Raw genomic sequence first — 24,535 nt, forward strand, 5'->3', positions numbered from 1 at the left:
AAAATAAAGCTGCGTGAATTCCACATGTTAATCTAATGCTCTTTTATCCTGTGAACTACCTGCCTGTTCTCAGTATGACCTTAATTCACCCCGTTTTCCCAAAAGGAAACTTTCTCCTTGTGTCTCTGCTTTCCTCTTAAGAGGGATTCCCTCCAGCTCTGTCATTAGCCGCACGAGGGGCATTAATGTTTGTTGTGACCTGATGGCTCAGCTGGAAGGGAGCATATCAGTCACTGGTCAGGTTCAAGCCAGCTTCTAAAGGTTGACCTGCTGCTGCCGTATGACACTGCAGGGTTTTGCAAATAACCATGACAGTTTTTCTTCCCATGTGTGCTTACATAGCTGGCTTTGAATGGGGGAGAAGAAGAAATACTGATTTCTGCATAGCTCCTCTGTTATGAACCTGACATACACAGTGTTCGTGCCATATTCAAACACCTGAAATCTTGTGTATGTTGAGATTTGATGTATGAAGGCTATCTTTTCCTGACGTTTTAAAGAAATAAAACTAGTAAGTCTGAAGGGCTGTAGTAGACAAAAGGTGTGAAGTCTGGCTGTGGCAGTTTGATATGTGACAGTTTTCTCCTGCTGTACTTGGTAGAGGCTATCACCAGTCCACTGCTGAAGGATTAGAAGAGAACGTGTGCCTGTGCCTCATGCAGTTTATTAGAATTTGGCTTTTTAGCTTGGTCTTATCTTCATTGTCATCTTTTAAACTGAGATTCAGGACCTTGTGTGGTGGTGGAAGTGCAGATATAAGTCCGTAATGGAGGAGGAGCCTTTCTGACAATACCATAGTGAAAAGTCTTCTTTTACTACAATATGTTAAAGAGCATTTACAGGGCAGCTAAAAATGGATATGAAAAGATACTGAGTTTAAGTGGAACTTTTTGTCTGTCTGTTGTAGCAAATGTAGCCTTTAGCATAAATTGTCAAATTTAAATAACCTAGCTTTGCTAATGTCTGAGTATATATTGCTTAAATATTTTTTGCTGAAGTTTTAAAAGTACATCATATCACTGAGATGAGGAAAATTGCTGGGTAAATAATTGGATTCAGTTTGCTGAAGGGGCAGATCAGCTTGCAATAGATTTTCTTCAGTAGGCATAGATGGAAAGGTGTGTGCTTATTTCACTATAGTTTATGTCAAATAATTTTTTTTCAAGGAGAAATTGAAAAGGATTGTTTTCCACTTAAAAACTGTAATAAAAATGAAATGTGATGTTGAGATCGGCTATTTCTAGTGATGTAGTGATATAATTTCAGAAAGTCATCTCAGTTCACTAGCTAAAGATAATGCTTCCTTTTATTTAAAAAAATAAATTAAAAACATCACTGATAGAGGCATATGAATCCTGAACATCTAGTGTAGTTGTATCTTATTAGTAACATTCTCTAAATCTTATAAAACATGGATTTGTGTAAATGGAATTCTAGTTTCCTTTGAAGCTAACTTGATACTTGTGGGTTTGGAAGATAATCCTAAAATGTAATCCTTTAAAATATTGCAACTTATTTTTGCTATCCGCAGCAACATTGGTGACATTAGATTTGACGGTTGGCAGTGGTAACTTCTTCTAGGCTGGGTCTTGGAACACTTCAGAGTAGGTACTCGCAGTGTTGCATATGTATATACTGTGTGTCAGTGGTGCATACGTGACAATTTGCAGAACATCTGGTCCAGAAAAAGAGAAGGACCATTTATTGTTCTTTAACATCAAATATGAAAATCATCAATCTGAATATATATCTGGTTAAAGAATGTAATTGCTTAAATGTGAATGTATTATAGCATTAAAGTTAGAAAAATGAAATATCAAATAGGAGGTATAAGCTATGTTTAATTGCAGATTAACATCAGTTTAAGGTTACCGTCTAGTAACAGGCTGTCTTTCAGAAAAGAAGTAGAAATGCAAAATTGAATTAAAATTGTGTATTTAAATCAAGTTTCTTTGGTTGATGATTGAAATGGTAACTATTCTTGGTTACTGTAAATCATTTTGAATTAACCTGGCCTGACTATCTATTGGCAGTGAACTGCAGGAAAAGTGGTTTGACACAAAATGTGTTTCACCTAATGTTGACAGATATTTTCAAATAACAAAAAAAACCCAAATAACAAAAAGAGCAAAAAGCAGAATGTTGGTTATGGCTTTTCCTGTGGATCCAAAATGTAAGTTTTTTGAAGCAAAGTGGAAATAAACAGGAAGACATCAGATGAGCCACACTCAGTGGCGATAGGATCATTGCACAGACTGGACACCAGTAATGGCAAATTCTTGCTTCTTGTTTTGGTGCTGTCTTTCTCTTAAGTATTAAGGAGGATGCTCCAGCTCCATCCCATGGGGAGGTTCCATGGTGCAGCTGAGCTGGTCTAACATCTTGTTGTTCGTGAAACGTTTCCCAGCACTTAGGTCTTGTGGGTCCTGCCTGCTCCTTTGTGTCACCTCTTGACACTCATCATCTGACCCCTCAGTGAATTGGTCCAGCTCCATAAAGCCACAGAATACTCCTCCCTTTTTTAGTATTTATTTTCTGATTTTTTAAGAAACTGGGTCTGCACAAGGAGATGTCAGACAGGCACCCAGCAGTGAACAGAGGGATGAGGGCACAACAGGTCTAGGAAGACAAACTGGAGTGGGTCGTAGCGGTAGCAGAGGTTAAGAAATCTTTCTGTGGCATAGACTTCTTTGAACAGTTTGCTTGTCTTGCAGGCCTGTACTTTTAGTTTCCTGATCTGTTGCAACAGGAATCATACTTACTTACATTACAGCGTTGCTGAAAAGACTTTTGAGATGTGTGCTTTCAAGGTGTGTAAGTGGTGAGAAAGATCTTATAGAAGCAATCCTGCCTTACTGTATACTCAAGGTACTGGTACTTTTGCCATAAAACTTAATTTCTCAGGAGATGTGATGTCATAAAGCTGTTGGATTACCATTGATGATGGTAATTCTGCCAGTCACATTATCAGCTCTTCTGTTGAAGAATGACGAAGCTCTCTTATTATTAATGATTTTGTGGGAAGAGCAAGGCTAGCTGTTTGAGTCATTGAAGGTTGCTATGAGAAACCAGTAGGGTTTCCGTAGGGCATACCAATGTAATTATAGAAGCTTCTTTTGAAAATGTATAAGCTGTCAATTACTTCTAGCTCTACGTCAGAGCGAATAAAACAATAACAGATGTTGAACAGAGTGGATGAACTATGTGTATCCTGATTTTCTTTGCAACTACATGTGGCCTTCCAGAAGATAGACTTGGGTTTGCTTGTAGTCTGTTAGATCTCTGGCCGATCTGGGTGCAGTTCTGAGAAGCAGTGATAAAGGGCATTCGCTTTCAATCCGTAGCAGTTGCTTTGTACTTTGGCTTTTGGCTCTTGTAAGGAGAGCAACAGATTCAAGAATCACAGAATATGTTGCATGGGGGAATGTTATGAACTGCTAAGTGCCTTGCTATGCTCTGCTTGAAATTTTTGATAATTAAAATGTTTGAAGCATTGAGAGGGAATAATCCTGCAGTATCTGTAAGGCTCCACATAAGAAACAAACACAGTTTTGTTGTAGAACTTCCCAGTGTATGTACTCCCCATCCCAGTGGGAGACTTGACTGCCCAGCAGAAGATGCTCTCTGTAATCGGATCCGTGCAGCTCTGCATTGCTGTGGTACATCTGTCTAGAATCTAGCAGTGTCTTGCTTTATTTTACTGTTCATATTGCTCTCTGTGAGATGGATTTCTTCATCTGAAATTAAAATTTGTAAACATGCAAGTACAAACTAAAGCTTGTGAATTACATTTATAAAAAGCCCCATTATTGGTTTCAGTCAACTGAAATACCAATTTAACATAGTTTTGGGATGTGAGCTTTAGCTTCTCAAGCTTTTTAATCAACATAAGATATGAGGTGATAGTTTTCGCTCTCCAGCCTTATTTGCTTACATTGGTTACAAGGATTCAGAAAGTACTTTGCTTCAGATGCTAATTGTAGTTAAGCAGCTAAAAAGAAATCTGTATTTTATTGATATTTTGCCCTTGGGGTGGGGGAATCCATGAATCTTGTTAATCCTGTGTCCTACTTCCTTGATATCTAGCAGAAATAACAGCAGAAAAAAAATTAATTTATGCAAGATAATGAAATGGACCAGATGGGCATCACAGACAGTTCATGGCGGTATTGGAATACCGAGGGTAGAATCTCTGTCTCTACATGGATGGAAATGGGAAAGAAGTTTTAGAGAGCTCCTGGGCCTAATTCTATACTTCGATCATTCTTGAGAGCGAGCCAAGAAAAGTTGGTTTTATTAGCGGGCCCCTTAACCCTTTGGGGTGTACTTGCTTAAGGACTTGGTGTCCAGCAAGGATGGACAGGAAAGGATGGAATTTGTTTTATGTTTTTTGTGGCTATCCATCAGCAAAGTGTTGTTTACTCCCATTCTTAGTGATAGATTTTGGATGGACTGTTGTAGGAGTGACACTGTGAGGAATATTTGGAAGATATAACTGACACACTGCAAATCTGTCAGGTGCATTAATTTGTAAAATTATTCCTATATGATAATAATCTTTGGGGGTTTGGCTTTTTCAAGATTATTGTGGAACATTTATCCATTCACTGTCCATGTTATAGTTATTTTAAAGATATATTTCATGTTTGGAACAGTGTCTGCTATTTCCATGTGCTCTCTGATGGCTTTGCAGTTTTATTAATGCACTGAAATGCTCATCTTGGGAACATTATGGATTGATTACTTATCCTTCTTCCAGATAATCCCAACAGCCTTTCCGTATCCTACTTTGACCAGTGGTACAAGCGTTACACAGCCCTTACACAAGAGAAATACGTTACAATATGGACACAAGGAGAAATAGCATTGGCAGTAATATGGCTGTTGCTGTGATGGTCTACAGTTATAAACAAGACAGGATATTTATTTGTAATTAGAAATATTAGAAAAAAATAGGCTGATTTCAGGCGAACATACAATCTTTGTGTTATATGCAAAGTATAACATTTTTCTTTTTTTTTTGTTTCATATCTTACATCATTTTAATCAAACAGTCCAATGCAGATTTGGTAGGTTTACAATCCAGTGAAGTCAGCATCTGTATCAGGTATTATTTGAGGTCTTAGAACCACTAACTACATTTTCCCATATTTAATTTAGGTTTTTCATTCTTTCAATACTTAGTAATAGAATTTTTGTATTCTGACAGTGTAATTTCTGTTTGTTCATCAGCTGTCTTTGTTTCATGCTGTCATTCAATAGCACAGTAAGTGAAAACTAATACATCATTTTAGTTAGTGGGGTAGAATTTTCTTAAAATATCATTCTTGAGTTAATTTCAGAAGCTTTGTATCAGCTTTATGAAATACTGTATGTTTTACCTTTTTGTCTAAGTCATGTTTTGTGCATCTGTCTACTACAGATCAAATGTAATGGCTCTTTCAAGCAGATGCTGAAGTGTTGATTTCATCGCAATCTAGCTAGTATAGATAACAAGAAAGCATACAGTTTTCTTCTGGTAACCTCCTGTTATTCTGTGGTTTGTGTATAAACACACAGTTAATGAGAAAGTATTGAGGTGTCATGACATCATTAGGTGTTGAAATAGTATATCTTCTGTTCCTTGAATCTATGAAGAAACTGGAATGTACTGATCCTCTTAAGCTATAGAATTGAACTCCTAAAAAGATTAAAAAGTTTTCATGTAATTTATTTTAATAGACTTTGTAAGCTCAAGGGGACCACTGACACTGAAAGATTATGACGTTACCTTGCCAAGCTGCTTACTGCAAAAAGCAGCAGAATTTTCCTTGAGCAGTTTGCAAGCTGACTTTTTCAATACAGAAGAGGAACCTGTAGTACAGATGTTGAGTTTTATAGAGGGAACAATCAGAGTGGATTGTGTTGGTTGGTTTTTTTCCCTCTTGATTGTTCTGCTGTTTTACCCCTTCACATAGACATACAGAAGTAGCAGTTAGTATAGTAAATACGAGGGTTTTAGACAGCTGTAGAGGTACTTTGTGAAGTACTTATAAAAAAATTATTGTACTAAACCAAGTTTGTCTAAATATATAGTAATTCTAGGCATAGAAGGAAAGAAGCGACTGTATGTAAGATAGCTTTAAAATTTTAGGTCAAAATTAAATTACGTATGAAATGACCTCAGATTGGTTTTATCTTACTATTATTATTACGTTTGGCTAGAATCTGCAAACATGACGGAATCCTAAGGAATTTACAGTCATGTTAAAAAAAAAGGGGGGGGGGGGAGGGCAACCTGGCAACCTTTGCATGAGCAGGAGTATGGCCTATATTTGTCAGATTTAGCAGAAGCAGCCTGCTAAGTAGCACATCATCTACTAAATCAAATCATACTACTTCAATGATATTACTTTACTAAATCCATATTTTTCAAAATGAAGTAGAAAATGTGTGAAGCTGACATTGTTCAGTTGAGTCAATCTTTTCTCTGGCTGTCTTGAAAAGTTTGCTATCTTCAGATGAAGATCCTTGTGCTCCTTGGGAAAGGTAGTAAGGTGAAGCTTGGCAATGGGAAAGAAGAAAATCCAAACAAATAATGCCAGTGAGGTTTTTTTCCACATGTTTAGTTGTGGGTAGCTTTTGCTTTGTGTGTATGTGAATGCATCACACAGTCTGTGTGAATATTTATCTAAAAGGCATAGATTTAACTGCAATAATTAATCTTCCTTTTTGATTTTAATGCTTTGTAGACGCTGAATCTGAGCTTTACCAAACACAAATCTTGTAACCATAGGTTAGGTAAAAATGCATTTAAGGAGGCATTGAGAGTTTTTTGTTAAGGAAAAGAAATAACTGGGTCCAAGAAGTTTGACAGGTACTGCATTTATATAGCTTCCTGGGGGAAAAAATGAAATAGAATTAATTACAGAACTACCTTGGAAGTAGTGAGAATATTACTTTAAAAACCCCACAAATCTGCATTTGTTTACTTTCTTGGTGAAACCTGAATATTCAATGGAAGAGCATTTTCATAACTTCATAGAGATTATAGTTAGAAGCAGGCACTATCTGGTAATTGTACAGTGTTAAAAGAATTACATGAAGTCTGGCTATCTTGGGATGTTACCATGTTAAAAAATAGATATACCAATACAGTATAAAATAAATTATATATTAAAAATTACACTTTTGAAAGGCTTGCTCTTGGCCGATTGACAAAGCTGAATAGGAAGAATCGGCATTTCAACTGTTTTTTAGGTAATTACAGAAATGAATTTTATAAACAAAATTTGAGCAGTGTCTTTTTTACATTCATAGCATTAAAGTGAAATGTTTGGAATTCCTACTTAAAATAATTCATGTGGCCCCTTGAATATACTTCTCTAGAGTTTCTGAGAATCTTTTTCTGGTCATTCATTTTGATCTGTGATCATTTTAAGGAATACTTTTGTATCATATTTAAGAAAATAGAAGACAGTCCTTGGTAGCTCTTCTTCCAGTGAATACCTCTGTAATCAGCAATTTTTACCTATTATGGGCCTCTTAATATAAAGGTTGTTGTGTCACAGTCGTGCAAGAAGAATGATAGAGGTGTTTGTGACTACAGCATGCTGCTGTTTCTTATCCTCACTTCAGAATTTTATCTGCCTATATCTTTCATATGTCTAGCAGGAGCATCTGGCCAGGATGGAGAGAATTATAATTGTGAAGACTTCTACAAAGTAAAACTACTTGGACACAGGATTGCTTTGCTGATTTACCTAGGTGCAGATCTGCCTTTCAGCTTGTCCACCAGAACATGACTCTGCGTAGAGGACCACTGCTTCTTGCTGGCCTCCTTGCTTCTGTCTGTACAGGTGACCAGTCAACACTTGGCATATTAATGCAGACAGAGCAGCTCAAAAACATCGTTTACCTAACTGGGCACATGCGTGTGCAGCTAATCTCATGTCCTCTGAGTCTTGCTAGTGAAACAACTTGCTTCTGTACGGAAGTCTTGGCTTTGCTGTAAGCATTTATTTAAAGCTCCCGGCTTTTACAAAGGCCTCTTCAGTGACTCTCGCTTGTCAAGGTTGCCTCTCTAAGTAACCACTCTGAGTCTGTCTGTATTCATGGTATTATGTGCCTCTCTTAACCCAGAGACCTTGGCACAACCTTCCAGAGCCTTGAGGAAAAAACATGGAACTTGAAGCAGAAGGGGACAGGTATGGGGAAGTGATGAAGCTCTGTTCCTTAGCTTTGCATCTCTTTTTTTGGTGAGGGCAAGGGTATCCCTTCTCCGCATCTAGACCTCTAAGCAGTGGTTGTGGGGTGGCTATGAGTCCTCCAAACACAGACCGAAACCTTCTGTTATGGCACATTTGAGGGACAGTCAGGACTAGATCTGAGCTCTTGATCCCAAAGGCAAAGACTGAGAAACTCGAGCTTTTTGAAAACTGCAACTCTTGTCTTTTTGCATTCAAATAAATAAATGAATAAGTATATTCAACTCATTGAAGGTCTCCTGTGTGAGAAGTGCCTTGCTTCACAGCTCTAGCTGAGCAGCCTGTGGTGAGCAGAGGGCTGCACGGTGGGAAGCTCATACCCACAATCCACTTCACACCTGTGATGCTGCCTGCAGACATCGCCAGGAGCTCCCTCCCTGTAGGCTGACGCAGCATCCTTCCCCGCCGCAACACGCTGCGCTTGGAGTGCTTCGCAGCGATTGTCAGATTTCTGACTGAAGTATGTCTTGCTGCCCAACAGAAATAATTCTTGTTTATGAGGATCTTCTGAATTTTAAAAACTGGTAGCCTCTATTATTTTCTCCCTTCGTCTCCCCCTCCTTTTTTAAATTTTACTTTTTTGTTCCCCGTGTTTCGGTGCATGTGTCACATACAAAGGTGTGTTGGAATTTTGGGGGAGAATATAAAAACTTTAATGAATGATCATAAGAAAGTATTCAAAGAGCCTGTGGGCAGATATTGGAGATAATTAGGAACTAGCTGTAACTGCTGCAGGCTCAAGGGATGTATGCAGGCTGCAGAACGTTCCTACGGGAAGGAAATTGCTCTGTAATTACAGGCAAGGTCAGTGCAGTCAGTTCAGTGGAAAAGAGATGGTGAGAGCTGGGGCTCCCTCCCTGGAAGATCCTTGAATGTCATTAATGAGACACAGTTGTTACCACTTTTTAAGTAAGTGTCCCCTCAAGTGTACATTGTGTAAGCATTCGCTGTGCTGTGAGGGTTGCGGCCCTTCCTTGATAGAGAAGATTGACACTCGTAAGTGAAGGGAATTTCTTGGTCACCCTTCATATTTCTTCTAATCTGGAAAGATTTTGAAAGCATGTTTCAGTGGTGTAAATCTCCATGTTTAAACGACTAATACATGCTATTTGTGCAGTTTTCTTTTCTGAAACAGGTCTTTCAACATCTGTCTGAAGTATTTCAGCCCATTTCAATTTGTTTGGCAATGAGACATGGTTTCATTGCTGATGAGTAGCTTTGGCTCCAGGACGTTGTGGTAGTGGTAGCCATCTTAAATTCATCCTTAAGAGACAAACTTTGCTTCCCTCCCTTCTGAGGGCAAACACATGACTTCAGAAATACTTGTGTGCCCAGAGTTTGTCATCAGAAGCCTTCAAGTGGCAACACCACTTGCAAGTACTTCTCCCTTCTGTTTCTCATTTGTATTGAACAGCTCCATCTTTTCCATTTTGCCAGTGCACCTGAATGTGGGACTGCGCTGGGATGTGTCCGGGATTGATTCAGTTTAAAAAAGAGAAAAGCTTTTGAGCACAGTTCAAACTGATTCAAACCAAGGCTGCTGTGGTGTCATACCTGCCACTGCCTTGCTTACATTGGCAATAGTGCTGCTGCACATACAGGGTGAGTTCACTGAGGGAAGCTCCCTTAAAATCAAGAGCAGTTTTTGGAGGGTAGGTTTTTGGTTATATCAGCCTTCTGAACTGCAGGCTTGGAAGGCTGCCGGTGCTTCTGTTAGAAGAAGCTGGAGAGCTATGGCTTGTCACAAGGGAAGCTGAGAGTGCCGCTGAATAACAAACCAGATTTGTATTGGTTAAGCTGTTGTGAATCTTAATTTCTGGAATTTTTGATTGGATCATTTCTCTGGTGTAGTTCAGAGTATAGCGCCTTGAATGCATCCTGGCATCCTGGCTTAAGTGAGGGGCATGATGTGCCATGCTAGAGGTTGAGAAAGAAACTATCAGAGCTGTGGGAACAGCAGAATCTTCCATTTGTTTTGCAGCTGAATGCTTTGTGTTGTGAATTCTAACATTCCATTATTTTTCTGGTTTTCTTCCTGCTATGTAAGCATAACAGATCTAGCATTATTTGACTCAGAGATTTCCCATGAGCGTTTCTGACCAGTAACTGATCAAAGGGACTTGCAGCAGTTCTTTAGCAAGTGGATATAATTATTTAGTCACCTAAAGTATATAGTTGCTAAAATAAGTATTTAAAAAACCAAACCAAAACCAGACAAAAAAACACACCTACGTTAGGTGTTCTCTTTCCTCCATGTTTTGGTAGGTTCTGTTTATCTCAAATATCCTTAGTTTTGAGGCTGAGTCTGTTCTGTAGTGCTTTTATCTTTTCTGACTTCTTTTCCCTGCAGAAGTGTTTACCTCACTTCCTCCATAGGCAAGGTTTTTAACAATTTACTGTATTTCATGTCTTCAGGCCTCCATCATTTGGAGACTGTGTATAAATTTGGCAACTCACAATTAATAGCTTCTAATAGTTTGCTTAGCTGTACCACCCTTGGTGTTTTTCTTGAAAATATGTTTCCTGAAGGCTTGTTAAAACTTGTTTCTTTCTTGCTCTTCCTAACTGTATGTTTTTAATTTAACTCCCATTTAATCTGATGGTGTAGTATCAAGCATTGAAAGTGGAATATATATAATAGTTCTAAAAATACAGATAATTCCCTCATTTTTCATACATGAAAGAAGATCTTGCAGTTTAAAAAACATACACAACATACATATATTGCTTTCTCCCCTATTTACAAGAACCCAGGGGGGTCATTCAGCACATCAGAAATGCCAACTGGCTGCTACAATTATTTTTTTTTTTTCACTTCTCTGAGTGTGTGGTTTGATGGAGTAGATGGTTATAAGTTTGTCAGAGTATTGCGTTGAGATAAATTTTGTCAATATTCACAATGAATGTCTGCTGAACAGCCACTAATACAAGCTTTACTTTTGTCAGTCTGCCAACACACACATTTTTCTGTCAGTTTTATTTGCTTAGTTATATATAGGTGCATGTAACTCACATTACAGTGTCTGTATTAATGGACTGGTAGTTAGTATCACAGTGCCTGCTATTATACCTTTGCTACATACCTGTTTCTGTGTAGCTATTCTTTGGTTACCAATCTTTTACATCTCTTGAGTAGCGTGGCTGACTGCCTTGCCCAGGCCATGCAGCTGTCCCCACATAGGGGAACAGCTTCTAGAATTACCCAAGGACAAACATTGTGGAGAGAAAACCATTTAAGAACAAACAGTACAAAAATCAAGCATCTTCTTTTTTTTTTTTTTTTTTTTTTTTTCTTCTCCATGCTTCTTTCATTTTTCTAGGGGTGAAGAACATTTTTACAACCACTACTTTAGCTTATTGGTATTTGTTTAGAGTCATGTCCTCCAAATTAGTTTTTTGTTGTTGTGAAATACAAAAGAACAGTGTTAACCTCCATGACTTATACCACAACTGAAGGTGAATAAAGTGAAAATAATTAGAAGAGATGAGTGAAAGAAGAGGAAAACCCGTACTTACTCAAGTCAAAACTACATTTTCTCCCTATGGAGCTGGCCCTTTTTTAATGGAAAAAAAAATCCTTTCACTTCCAAACCAGTTATCTTTTCTTGTATGTACTTTAGCCTTTTAGGAATTGAGTAGTTAATTTTGTCAAATCATTTTCTTTCCTTTTGGATGGGATTATTTAATAATTTATGTTACTTCATAAGTTGGACTAAATAAATAACAAAATATATCATCTTGCCAGCTTCTAGGCCTGTAGTATTTATCCTGTAATACAGTGACTGTGTTACAGAATGTGCCAGTTCTGCAGAATAGTGTTCAGCGGTAACCTTGAAGGTTACTCCCACAGTCACCATTTAATAGCTGGTGGGATCACCTGCCATCAGCTTGTGTAGAACCAGTTGTGGTTTGATCCTTCAGAACAAAATGCAAATTTGTGGTCTCACGTTTTTTTAAAGCAGCTTGCTTTAAAAAGCAGCTTGCTTTAAAAAGCAGCTGCTTTGGGTACTGGTGGTGGGTTTTGTTTTTTTTTTTCCTTCTTAGAGTGTAAAAGGAGGGAATACTGCATTTTCCTTTGACCTGATGCAAGTTTGACAGGAAGGAAATCTGGTTAAGCTGAAAAATCCTGAAATTTGGTAGCCTGACTTTTCAAAGACTCGGTAGCTTACATTTCTTTCCATAAGATGTTTGGGCAGTCAGAATCCTCAAAACACAGTCTCTGAGTCTTTATTTGTTTTGTTTTGTTGAAGATAATTTAGAAATAATGGATACTCACCTGAATTTTCCTTCTCTGCTTTCCTTACTCTCCCTGTCTCCTTTTATCCTCCCCTTCAGATGCTCTGCTCTGGAGCCTTGAGGAGTGGGGTTTTGAATAAACATAAAATGCTGAAGAGCTTGCTGCAGCATTGGTACACTTGGCTGTGCATGACTTCTTTCTGTCAACAGAAGAGACACCTCAATGAAAGATGCATGAGAACAAGCAAATATTTTTCTGGTTGTCCAACTGTGGCTTAACACTTACACTTTATGTAAGTTAATGGAAACAGTTAGGAGAGAAAAAAGATGAGTTAAATATTGACACTAAAATACGAGAGCCACTGTTAATAAGCTCATTTTTAAAAATTAATACCTGAACTTATTTCTATACTGTGAAAACAGAACTTGTTGCTGGTTTTGAATTTGAGAAGGGCTATGCTTTCAAAGCAAGATCAAATACTTGTGGATCTTGCTTTCCTGTGTCTCGGGTCTAGTATGTTTTTGTCTCTTTAGGTATCTGTACTTAAGAAACATTTTACATCGCTGGGCATAGACTCAAAACAATATTAGAAGATGAGTTCAAGTAGCATCTCCCTTTGTTAAAGGGAAAATCCAGAGCAAAAATATTTTCAGCTACCCTTTGAGAGTGAAAGTAGGTAACTGCAGTTTGTTGATATTTAGTGTCCCAGTAGTGCTAGAAATAATTCACCAGCAAAAATAAGTATTTTTTCAGAACACAGTGTACTTCTATGATTAGCCCTTGCCCTGCTCTGAAAGAAAAGGTGCATAAAGTTTGATTGTAGAAATTTAGTTTGGATGAGTTTCATCTGGAAGGCCAAGTCCTCTTTATGTGGGGAGCACAAATGGAATTCAGACTAGTGATAAGATCATGCAAGTAACACCTAGCTCTTCTATAATGCTTTTCATCCTAGGCTCATATACATGCTTTACAATACAGGTAGCAGCCATTACCCTGGTGTTTTCTGGTGGGGGAAAAAGGCAAAAAAAAATTTGGTTTAAACATGTGAAAAAGAGCAGACTTGGGGGACTGCTGTAATAGCAGAAGAAGGGAAAGTGTCTAAATTAGTTACTGATTTTCTTGAGGGAAGACTAGCATCCGAGTCTTTTGATTAGGTTATTTCTTAGGAAATACCGAGTGGGTGGAAATGAAGGGAAGGCGAATGGAAGGAATTAAATCTTAATATATAATATATGTAATCTTAATTCAGCCTATCTTTTGAGTGCTTGACACTACAGTCTTAAAAGTATTTTTTTATCTTGTCTACTGAATCAAAGTACAACATAAAGGGAATGTTGACCCTCAGTGATTTAAAGGTAAAATGTTCTTGTAGGGTATGTTGTATTGAGAGAGAGTTGTTTGAATAATGACTGGCTTTATTCCTTTTGTGGTTATTATAGATTTTCGTCTCACCCTGTCCAGCATTCCTAATGTAATTAGGACATTTTTAAGAGGAAAGGCCTTTGGTTTGTCTAATCTTGACGGTGATGGTAAATGGGACTAAAGTGAGAGAAGGTTGTTGGCCAAGTTACAGAAGAGTCCTTTTCTCAAACTTTTTATTCACTGCATATAAAATTAACGACAGAAATTGCAAACAGATTTTGTGCAAAGCCACTGAATCTGTAGTTGTCTGTGTTTTAAAATCCACTTAAAAAGTCATGGTACTTGCACAGTTCAAACAATTCTCTTCAGCGCTTACCTCATGCTGCTTTGACTGATGTTTCGGAGGTTTTCAGTTTTCTCAGTACACCAGGTTTTTTTGTTTCTCTGTAGGATGAGTAAAGGCTTTCATCATAATACACATGCCGCTAATATAAAATGCCAACTCTTGAATGCAGGTGTTCGTTAGGAAGACCCCAGTGGGTATGGAAAAAAACCAAAACTTGACAGGATTGAGTTTGCTTATGGGATAAGCACAGAAATTCTTCTTCAAACCATTGTGTTCTGAAAGTTTTTCTAAATTTTCCTTTATATGAACTTTCTTTGGACTGTAATTGAGAAGCACCATAAATCTGGAAAGTCTAGGTGACATTTCTCACATCCTATGATGAAAAAAATTGGTAGCAGCCATTATTTTTAAATCTTTAGTTAGTTGTAATGCTGAAAATTTCTGGTAGTGACTCACCAAACCTCATGGGCAGTGTTCTTGATAAGTGTTCTAGTCAAACAGTTTTGTAAATTACTTTATGACTTTGCCTTTATATCCATAAATTTGTTTTCTTATAGTTTTACTCTTTTTAAAAAAATCTTATTGGTTGCATCTATGCTAGACTGAAAAAAGTGGTTAATTACTCAAAATGTGAGGTTAGTACAGTGCCATATGTAATATAAGACAACACCATTTTTCAGCTGTGATGAATGTAATGAATCCAATTCTTAATTTAAATGAGTTCTTTTTAGCAGTAACTGTATAGCTGCAATAACTGTGCATATGTGTGTGCACTTCAGATACAACTTCTGGAATATCCTGGACAGCCTTTTGCTTGGTCTCTCTTCTACTCTGTTTATGCTCTTCTGTATATAACTGACTTTGGGGAATTTTTTCTCCCTTTTTCAAATGGAGATTTTGAGTAGTCTTTAAAATTCATCTGTATTGATTCAGACTTCTAAGCTTTAATTTTGGAGTACCTTAGATCTCTTTAAACCAGTAATTTAAACCCTGGAGGAATCTTTTCAGTCTCCTTTGAGACTGGTAAGTTTAGTACTGTACTTTCATGTTTGGAGCATCTTTCATAGGAGGAGAGTCTGAGAGAGCTGGGGCTGTTCAGCCTGGAGAAGAAAAGGCTCAGGGAGATCTTTCTGACATGTATAAATACTTGATGGGAAGGAATGAAGATGAGCGGGGCAGGCTCTTTACAGTAGTGTCTAGTGACAGGACCAGAGGCAACAGGCACAAACTGAAACACAGGTGGTTTCCCCTGAACATCAGGAAACACTTTTTCACTGTGAGGATGACCAAGCCTTGGCACAGGTTGCAGAGAGATGGTGGAGTCTCCATTCTTGGAGATACGCAAAAGCTGCCTGGATACAGTCCTGGACAACTGGCTGTAGGTGACCCTGCTTGAGCGGGGTGGTTGGACCAGGGAACGTTCAGAGGTCCCTTCCAACCTCAGCCATTCTGTGATTCTGTTTGTGCGCCTCTGGTTCTAACTCTTGTGTCAGCTCTGTCACTGAGACCCTTCCCTGCTGTCATTAAGAGCTGTAGAATTTTTTTTTTAAGAGTTTGCTCCAGTGACTGTGGCCAAAAGAAAATTATGTGGTTTTCCCCCCTAATGTATCTTCCTGGATACATTTCATTAGTTACACATGTCAACTGTGAAGAGTTTTGGGAGCCTGGGAAGTGAAAAAGATTTTATAGTTTGTATTTGTGTATCAGATACGTATGTGTGTGTCTGAGTATTGCATACTTAATATAGATATTTTATAGAAGTTCAATGTAAAATCCTTAATCATAATGCTTTGATTACTGTTAACAATATTCCTTGTATCTTCAAGTTGCCTTCTGGCTTAGTTTATTCACTTTTTTTTTTCTTTTCGTGTGTGTGCATGTCCTTTGTGTTGCAGAGTTGGAAGAATCCAGGGATTTCAAGCTTTGAATGACGGGCGTCTTACAAGATTACCACAGCTAAACTGAAAAGGCAGATGCAGCTCTGAGTACCAGATTGAGTGAGCTGGTGTGTGCACTCCGTGTACATGAAAACACGCATGTTTTTGTCATCACGTAGACTTACTCTTGCATATTCCTAAGAGTTTTGCAATTGATGAAAATTAATTTGAGGACCAGATGGAGCACCTTTACAGCGAAAGAATCAGTACCCCATGGAAAGACACCTGCCAGTAATGTTCAACTTTCCACATGGTCTTCACGGGTGAAAAAAGTTAGCAAGAAGAGGAAGAAAAAACACCCTCTGCAGAGAAAAAGCCTGGCAAATACCTCCACAATCTCAGTCAGTAGCTGTGAGGGAAACAGAAGAACACGGAGGGTAGAGGAAACTGATTGTGTTATTGCAGAGGAATAATGTATGGTCATTGGCACGTTTTACTTTGGGCTCCATAGATTGTGAATGGACTAATTGTGACCATATGTTGAGTAATGATGACTGGAAGTGAATAAGTTGAGGAACTATGGGACAAGTCTGGGCATTGAACTGAGCAAACCTCGTTGTCCTTCTTGAGTTAACCAGGTCATCAAACTTGCATATTCTTTCTCCCTCTCCTTTTTCCTCTTTTCACTTAGTGTGGTATAAATACGAATTAATTGAGCTCATAAATGTTATTCAAATAAAACAATTGGAATACTTCATATGTTTCCTTCTTGTACAGCTGCAAATGTTGTGTCTGGAACTATGAATCTGTGCTGTAGACAAGCATCAAGAAGGAAAGATCCAATCAAACAAGCAAGGAAAATACCTAGAGAAATAGCGAACCCAGGAAGTCAGATTTTTAATGCTGCTTCTCTTTCTTTTTTAGATGATTATATTTCTTCCTTCCTTGAATTTTAGAAGATTTTGAAAGAGTGCTTACTTGATGTGCTTTAATTCTGGCATTTGTTTTTTACAGTAGGATGAAAAGTCTGTGATTCCTTGTAGCAGAAAAAAGGGAAAAGTAAAGGAAAAACAGCTTGACATTTTAGCCTGTTTCAGAGGAGAGAGAACTTCATGGTTCACCTGAGGCAAACTTATCTGCTTTGAAAGCTAAAAGCTTTAGAGCATTTTTGATTCTGCTATAAATGAAGAGGGGGTTTCTTTTTCATTCGTGTGTGGCAGCAAAAAGTGGGAAAGCAGGCAAGATAGCGTGATAAACAGTTCAGGCTGTGTTGGGTCTCTGGTGGAAAAAAAGTGCTGCAATGAAAATTGGATTGGCTTTGGATTGCAAAAACCTGTGAGTCCAACGAGCAGTTCAGTACCAAGAGGGATTTCCCAACTGGCCTGGCACACCAGTGCCTGCACAAGTTTGGGTCTGTTGTTTCGCACGGTTTGTGTGCCTTTTTTTCCCTTTATGCAATCTCTTTCAGCTTTAGCAGCAGAAATACATCAAATGGAAAAGATATGCCAGAGGGCAGCTTGGAAAAGATGAATGTCATATATGTACATATATATGTATGTACGTGTGTTTAAATTTCTGCAACTGAACTTTTGAAGAAAATCTGACTGGAGGAAATCTTAAAAGCCTTAAGTTACTTGAAACCTACACATTTGCAACTCTTTGTCTCTGGAATTGCATTACACTAAACTGGAATCTCAGGCTGTATAAAGATTATATCAAGTTGAGCAAAAAGATGACTTAACCATTTCTTGAGCGCCTCTTACGAAGTAGCTGTTTCTCCAAAGGATAAGTGCACCCTCACTCTACAGACTCAAAAACAAAAATGAACCTGAATTTTTTTTTAAGTGTTACTTTTTCTTAGCCAACTGCCATCATCTTTTATAGAGGAATTTTTCACTATGCATTTGGTGGATATTTATAAACACTGACCCCATCCTCCTCCCTTTCAATGATCTATCCCAGGTCAGTCTTATCAATTAAAAAAAAAAAATTGATTTAAATTTTGTGCACTAGACATATTACTTTCTTATGTCAAAAAATAAAATATTTAAAAAGCATGTATGCAGCAGTGGAACATGGGCCTGTTCTTTGCAGCGATTCCAACATCCTCTGCCTCTCCTGGAAAGGGAGAGTCCCCAAAAGTGAGAAGGAGAAACCGGTATGCAGGAGGCGGTACTATGAGGAAGGCTGGTTGGCAACAGGCAATGGCAGAGGAGTTGTAGGCGTCACTTTTACTTCCAGCCATTGCAGGAGGGACCGGAACACCCCTCAGAGAATCAACTTCAATTTGAGGGGCCACAACAGTGAGGTAAGCAAAACATGTGTTACACTTTAAAGGAAACAATAGCAGTCTGTTTGGTTTTTTGTTGTGGTTTTTTTTTTTTTTTTTTTAATATTTCTGCTTGAAATTTGACAGGGTGGTATGAAGGAGGCTCAAGACTAACCCACATGTGATTGGGAACTGTTGGAGTCTTTCTAGTAAATTAAAAGTGTGGAGGCTGATGGTGGGGAGGTGCACTGGAAATGGATCTGTTTTTTGTTTGCCCTATTTTCTCCTTCATTCTTCATGCCCTTCCAGTTTTCAGGCAAATTCAATAAATGCATGCTAAGGGAGTTAAGAGTTGTGATTGTTGACCACTTTTACACAGGATTAACATCTGCCTTGGAAGACTAATGAAAAGGCAGGGGAGTGGGAGAGGAGCTCATTTGAAGTCTGCCACTTTTTCAGAAGCTGCAAACTGGAATGGCCTGTGGGAGGGCATAGTTGTCATCTCTAGAAAAACTTTGAGTTTTGTTAGAAGAACGGGCAATTGGGACTTGTCAGAAAAATGTTAAGATGCCCTGCAGTAAAATGCTGTAACTTCAGAGTGCAAGGCAATGTCGTGACTACAGTGATGCAAAAACTTTTCCATTCTTTTTTTTTTGAAAGAGATAATTCTGTTGCTAAAAGCTGCTATTTCAGCTGTGCTTTATCATCTTCCTGGCATGTATTTCTTTCTCTGCATAATGCTTCATGGAAAGTGCAGATGATGCCCAGTAGCACACAGGGTGTCTTGGACAAGTGCGAGGACTTTGTTTCTGCTTTTTGGTTAGGCTTTGTTTGGATGTGCTCTTTGAAGAGAATCTGTCCAAATCAAAGCTTTGCTTTTAGATTAATGGGTGGAATGACATTGTATGTACTGAAATTAAAACCAAAGATACAATGTGGTTTTTCTTCTTTGTGCGGTTTACTGGTTGGATTGTAATAAATGTTGCCCTTGTGGCATAAGCGGCACCAAGGATATAGAGGTGGGTAGATTGGTTCCTGTGTAACATTAATAACAATGCTCTTTTTAAGGGAAAAAAGAAGAAGCAGGGCATAAATATTTAGTTTTAAATAATTGCTTCCACACGCTTTGTCTATATGCAGGTGCATGGGTGTATTCTAAAGTATATAGACTTTTATATTTATAGATGAGAGACAGATTCACATACATATATTTCTGTCAGGTTCATTCAGAAAAGAACAGCCACCCTTTCCCAAAGGGAAGAATGATGTTTTGAGTCCAGCATTTTGTTTTGAACCCTCTCTAGCTGTCACTATAATTTTCAATGGCAAATTGCATTTTGTGTTTGAAGTGTGTGATACAATGATTGCTTTTCATTTCTCCATATTTTCTTCTCTAACTTTTCTGTGAACCTGGGCACCTATTTATATCTTTTTGCATAGTATGTGTCTTGGAAACAATGGAGGAAGTGCTGTTTATGGCAATGTGAAGTCTTGTTGCAGGACGTGGAAATACAAGACTAGATTTAAGAATGTGGCAGTTAAGTGGAGAAGATGCTGATGTGCATACTGCCCTTTGGTTTTGGCGGGTTTTGCTTTGTTTACTCGGTTGGCCATTAGATTTTCTTTCTTGGTCACCTCATCCTTGCTGTGTGGATTGAGCTGTGGTGTTGGCACATCCTTCCACCTAACAGTGATTGGCATGAGAGAAACTTAGCAAATGAAAGGAAAATGTTCTGTATGATTTTTTTTTTTTAATTTGGGTGCTTAAAATGTGCTGGGTCAAGCTTGTCATTAATAAAGGGTTGTGTTTCTGTAAATAATCTTCCTGACAGCAGGAATTGTATGAATGACCAGAGTAGAGACTGTCAAATAATTTCTCTACATGCTACTACAAAACTGGTATGGTGGGGTTGTACTGCAGGAAGAAAAGTGGCACAATTACCTTTCTGTCATGAGTCTGTGGCTGCTATCAGATTTTCCTGCTGGCATTTTTTTTGAGCATCCGTGCAGATAAAAGTTATCCTTACAAGATGCTATTTTATACAACGTGCTTCACCAGGCTTACTGAATCCTTTTGTAGGAGAATCTTACTGATTTTGGTAGGAATGAAACTGTAATACAGGATTTGTTAATTGTGAAAGGTGTATAGTTCAATATAGACAACAAGATTATTTTTTTTCTTTAGAAAACACGTTTCCTTCTAAAGCTTCCTTTTGAAAGATTCTTTAAAAGAAAGAAAATGCGGAACGCCACCACTTATTGCTAATATTTGCATAAGAAGTAGTAAATGTTTTGTTTTCCCATTCTTATGTTAAAAAGCAAGCCAACAACCATGTGTCTTCTGTATACCAGGTTACACAATGGAAAATGCTAATTTTGCAAGTGTATCCTGGTATATGTGTCTGATCAAAGCTACATTTATTGTACAGAATGTGCCCAAAGGGATGTGATTGACTCAAAACTTTAAGAGCCGTTGTGTTTCACTGACCACTTCTAGGAGCATGTTTTATTGTCTTGTTCCCAGAAATGGTGATTTATACCTCTGTGTGTTTTTCTTGGGAGTAAAGCTGGGGTGCCAAGTCAAGTTTATTGCTTTTCTAACATACATTGCTGCTTTAATATTAGTATGCATTCAGTTATGAAGTGTGAAATGCTGTAATGAACAGAGCAGAAGAGTGAAAATACAGAAGCTAGATGCTTTCCATTTGGGGTATAATTAGCAATATGCAGTGGGCAGAGCTGTATATTGTATTTCAGTTTTAGGGTGAAAATCTGGAAGAGGTAATGCGGCAGTGCTGTGCTTTTGGCAAGAACGTGAGACTATTTTTAAGTGAGTTGTGAAGGTGGATGCTAGTGATATATTTTTGTGATGTTTTTAGGATTGCTGAAGAGATTCACTGAAACGGTCTTTTGGTACACAGTTACTTTTTTGACTCTTAATAGCATACCTGTAGCATATCAGAAGAAATAAGAATGAAGAATCCCCAGGACTGAATTACTGACACACATGTTGCAGTGGTGGACTTGCATGATTCATCACATTGAACAGTAATTGAGAATGAAATGCTTTGTAGTGTAAGCCATGCTTGTGTTTTTACAACTGCTTCAAGGTTGGTTTTTAGAGTTTGCAGCTAAGAATTGGCTGCCATATTATTTTAATTAAAAACCTTGTGTTTTTTATAGTTTCTAAGGAGAACCACAGGGATTAAAATAAGCATATTCCATTTATTCTGTGGCAAGATGTGAAAATACTGGTTTTGTGATATTTTTTTTTAACTTTGGCATTGTATTTACAGTCCTGAATCTCATTTATGTAAGTCTCAGCATTCTAAAAATGAAAATTTAAATAGTCACATATCAAAGCCAGCAGCAACTTTGAAGGGGAAGAGGAAATGTGTGTTACGCAGCAGCTGTGCAGCTACAGCATGTTTCACATGTCATAGGAACATGTTGCATCTCTGACCATGGGCTGGGGATGTCTCTGAGGGTAAGCAGTGGATGGAGCAGATGTGCATGACTGCAGAGGCATGTGGTTCATTTTGGCTTTGCAGCATCTCCCTTGGTGTGGGAGGCTGGTGTTCGCTTGGTTTCTTTCTTAAGTCTGGCAGGAAGATGGGCCATTGTACCACAGTGTGGGAATTAGCAGCCAGGGGTACAGCAGAGGTGCAGCGGCCTAAAATACCTTCCCCTCCTCTGGGTGTGTAGATGCAGTGTTGTGCAGAAATTAGAGTGAAATTTAGAAGTCTTTGATTTTGACCTAACTTGACTTTCCTTGGCTGCACTGGGAAACAGTGTTAGAAAAGTAATTGAGCACATTCCTTTTATGACTCTTATTATTTCTGTGATAAATTAAGGATTAAATTAAAAATATCTGGTCACTTCAACAAGGTCAGGGTTTTACCCAGTGTGAGTATAGGCTCTGAAGCATGCCAGGCTGAATATATTTTTTATAATACCATGGAGACACTGGCTTTCAGCTTCTGGTCCAGCCTAAGGTTTCTGGGGAGACATTTCAAGGGGATCTGTGAAAGATAATTAGAAAAAAAGCCCAAACTTATCCTCAGTGGGCTTCAATTAGCCTTACAGGGAACTTCCCTTCCAGTCAAAGATTTACAGGAAGTCTGCGAATCAAACTGGTTGGATGGTGCTGCTGTAGGTATTTCTTTTAATGGGTTCTGTTGTGTCTAGTGTATTAAGAAGGTAACAGTTTCTGTGGCACTTAATATTTCTCAGATTATTAGTGTTAAAATGTGTTTTGCAGGTGTATATTTTGTTTTCACTGCGGTAACTAAAAAGATGTCTTTGATACATTCAATCAGATTCAGTGTGCTAATTGCTGAACTGAAGCATTAAAACGTAACACAAGAATATGCAAATTCAAATGCAGTGAATTAGGTAACACGCTGAATACATTGTTGTGTATATATAACCTTTTTTACTGTAAATATAAATTACTCACTTATTTACATTTGACCATTATTTGAGTGTCCTAAGTGTATGACTACAGCTGCAAAAAACACCCTGTGTTGTTTAGCACAGGATTTAGAAGTAGATAAGGACATAAACACATCCCGGCTGGACTGTCAAATGATTTATTTTTAGTTACAGCTTTTCAAAGGAATGCTATCCTTTAAAAATATTCAATAAATGTTGCTTTTCATGCTACTTTAGTTATGGAAGTCTGCACAGTTCTTGGGTTTGTTTTGTTTCAGAGTACAAGAAGGTCACAAATCATTTTTCCTGTTTTAAAAAGAAAGCTTTTCTTTATTCTGTTCACCTTTTTGGTCTTCTATATGAAAAACTCTGAGCAATTCTGGCATAGCAGATTCTTTCCAGAAGTTTATTGCTTGTATAGAAAATAAATTTTAAAACCCAAACAAATAAACATTTTCAGTAGTGTTTCTTGATTTTTAGTGTCACTGGTAAGAATATAGAGAAAATACAGAAAAACTTTTTGTTTTTTTAAACTTTGTTGGTTTAATTGTAGCTGGGATTTGAACCTTAAATGTGATTGTCATTATGATTCATAGACAGAAAAAACAAGTCAGCACATGAGTCTTGACAGCATGGGTACCTTGTGTCAAATGTTGCCTTCAGACATGGCTGGAACAGTTGTTACTGGTGAACACTGAAGAAATCTTGAAGAGGTAGAGCGATACCATAGCTATAGAAACCTCAGAGGTACAAGACATACACTGATGTAAACTGCAGTGGTACTGCAGATCATCTCTCCTGTTTTTCTGTCACTGCACAGAGAAGACAGGGCAACGTTTGTTGGCAGAAATACTGTCTTTTTGTTAAAGCAAGCTTGTATAATTGGAAAAGACAAACAAGCTTTTGGGCATACAAGGTTCTGAAGAAGGAACCTTGTGTTTCTGAAAGCTTGCCTAGTTTTTACAACCCTGCTAGCTGACAGCAATGCTAAATGTGTCTACACACCATGCCCTTCCTCTGTCCTTAAACTGTTACGGCTGCAGAAAAACAGTGCTGCAAAGACAGGCAGGATTAGTGCTTCTGTGGGAAGTGACTTGTAGGAGAATAGGTTCTGTGCCTGCCCGGGCTGGATCTGTTAAATTTGTATTGTGGCTGTTACTGTCAGGCTTTTCTGGCTACTTGTTTTCAGAAAGGACAAACATTGGGATTTCAGGGAGGCTCTTTATTAAACCTTCTAGAACCTAGAACTGTCTGCTCTGCATTTGGTCTGGGTGCTCAAGTGCTTTAGTTTTCTTAAAGCAAGTATTAAAGGAACCAAAATACATTTAATACCTCTTTTTTGGTCTTCTTATCACCAATCTTTTAAACTTTTGGTGAAGCTTAAACATGCTCTGTGGCATGCAAGAATTGTCTTTCATAGCCTTCTCTTAAGAGAATTAGCGAAGGATATAAATGGAGCTGGAAGTTGGAAGGGACTGATCGTTGTCACTTAAGTGACAAATAGTCCTGCTGCTTCCCATTTCTCTGCCCTACAGCAGTTTGCAAAACCCCAAGGTACTAAACTGTACCCATAAACCTTCTGTATACTTTGTATTCCTTTAAGAAGCGTGACCCACTTTCAATGTTGACCCACTTTCAATGTGTCTTTTATCTTTTCTTTGAGGTATTATGTTTTCCAGCCACACCCAGCTTCTACTTCTACAAATATTTGCCCCTGTCTGTCTGTCCATCTTTTTCAGTTGCCTCAGAATCCCAGCCTCTGTG

General features: G+C 38.1%; 1 protein-coding gene across 7 annotated transcripts in view; it reads left to right on the forward strand.

Moving 5' to 3' along the window:
• Window positions 1-24,535, forward strand: part of TULP4 (TUB like protein 4) — a 172,230-nt gene that overhangs the window by 30,139 nt on the left and 117,556 nt on the right. For 4 of the 7 annotated variants that reach the window (XR_013928321.1, XR_013928322.1, XM_080388451.1 and 1 more), the window contains exon 2: window positions 16,087-18,376. Coding sequence is in view for 5 of the 7 variants with exons in the window: in XM_080388451.1 (XP_080244577.1) it covers window positions 18,125-18,376 (252 nt within the window). In the remaining 2 variants the exon portion in view is untranslated. Of the gene's footprint in view, window positions 1-7,650; window positions 7,839-12,581; window positions 12,776-16,086; window positions 18,377-24,535 lie in introns of all 7 variants that reach the window. The other 3 variants (XM_080388454.1, XM_080388455.1, XM_080388453.1) reach the window with 2 other exon arrangements.

Source organism: Falco punctatus (assembly GCF_963210335.1).
Source record: "Falco punctatus genome assembly, chromosome: 5".
In the NCBI taxonomy this organism is placed as follows: Eukaryota; Metazoa; Chordata; class Aves; order Falconiformes; family Falconidae; genus Falco; species Falco punctatus.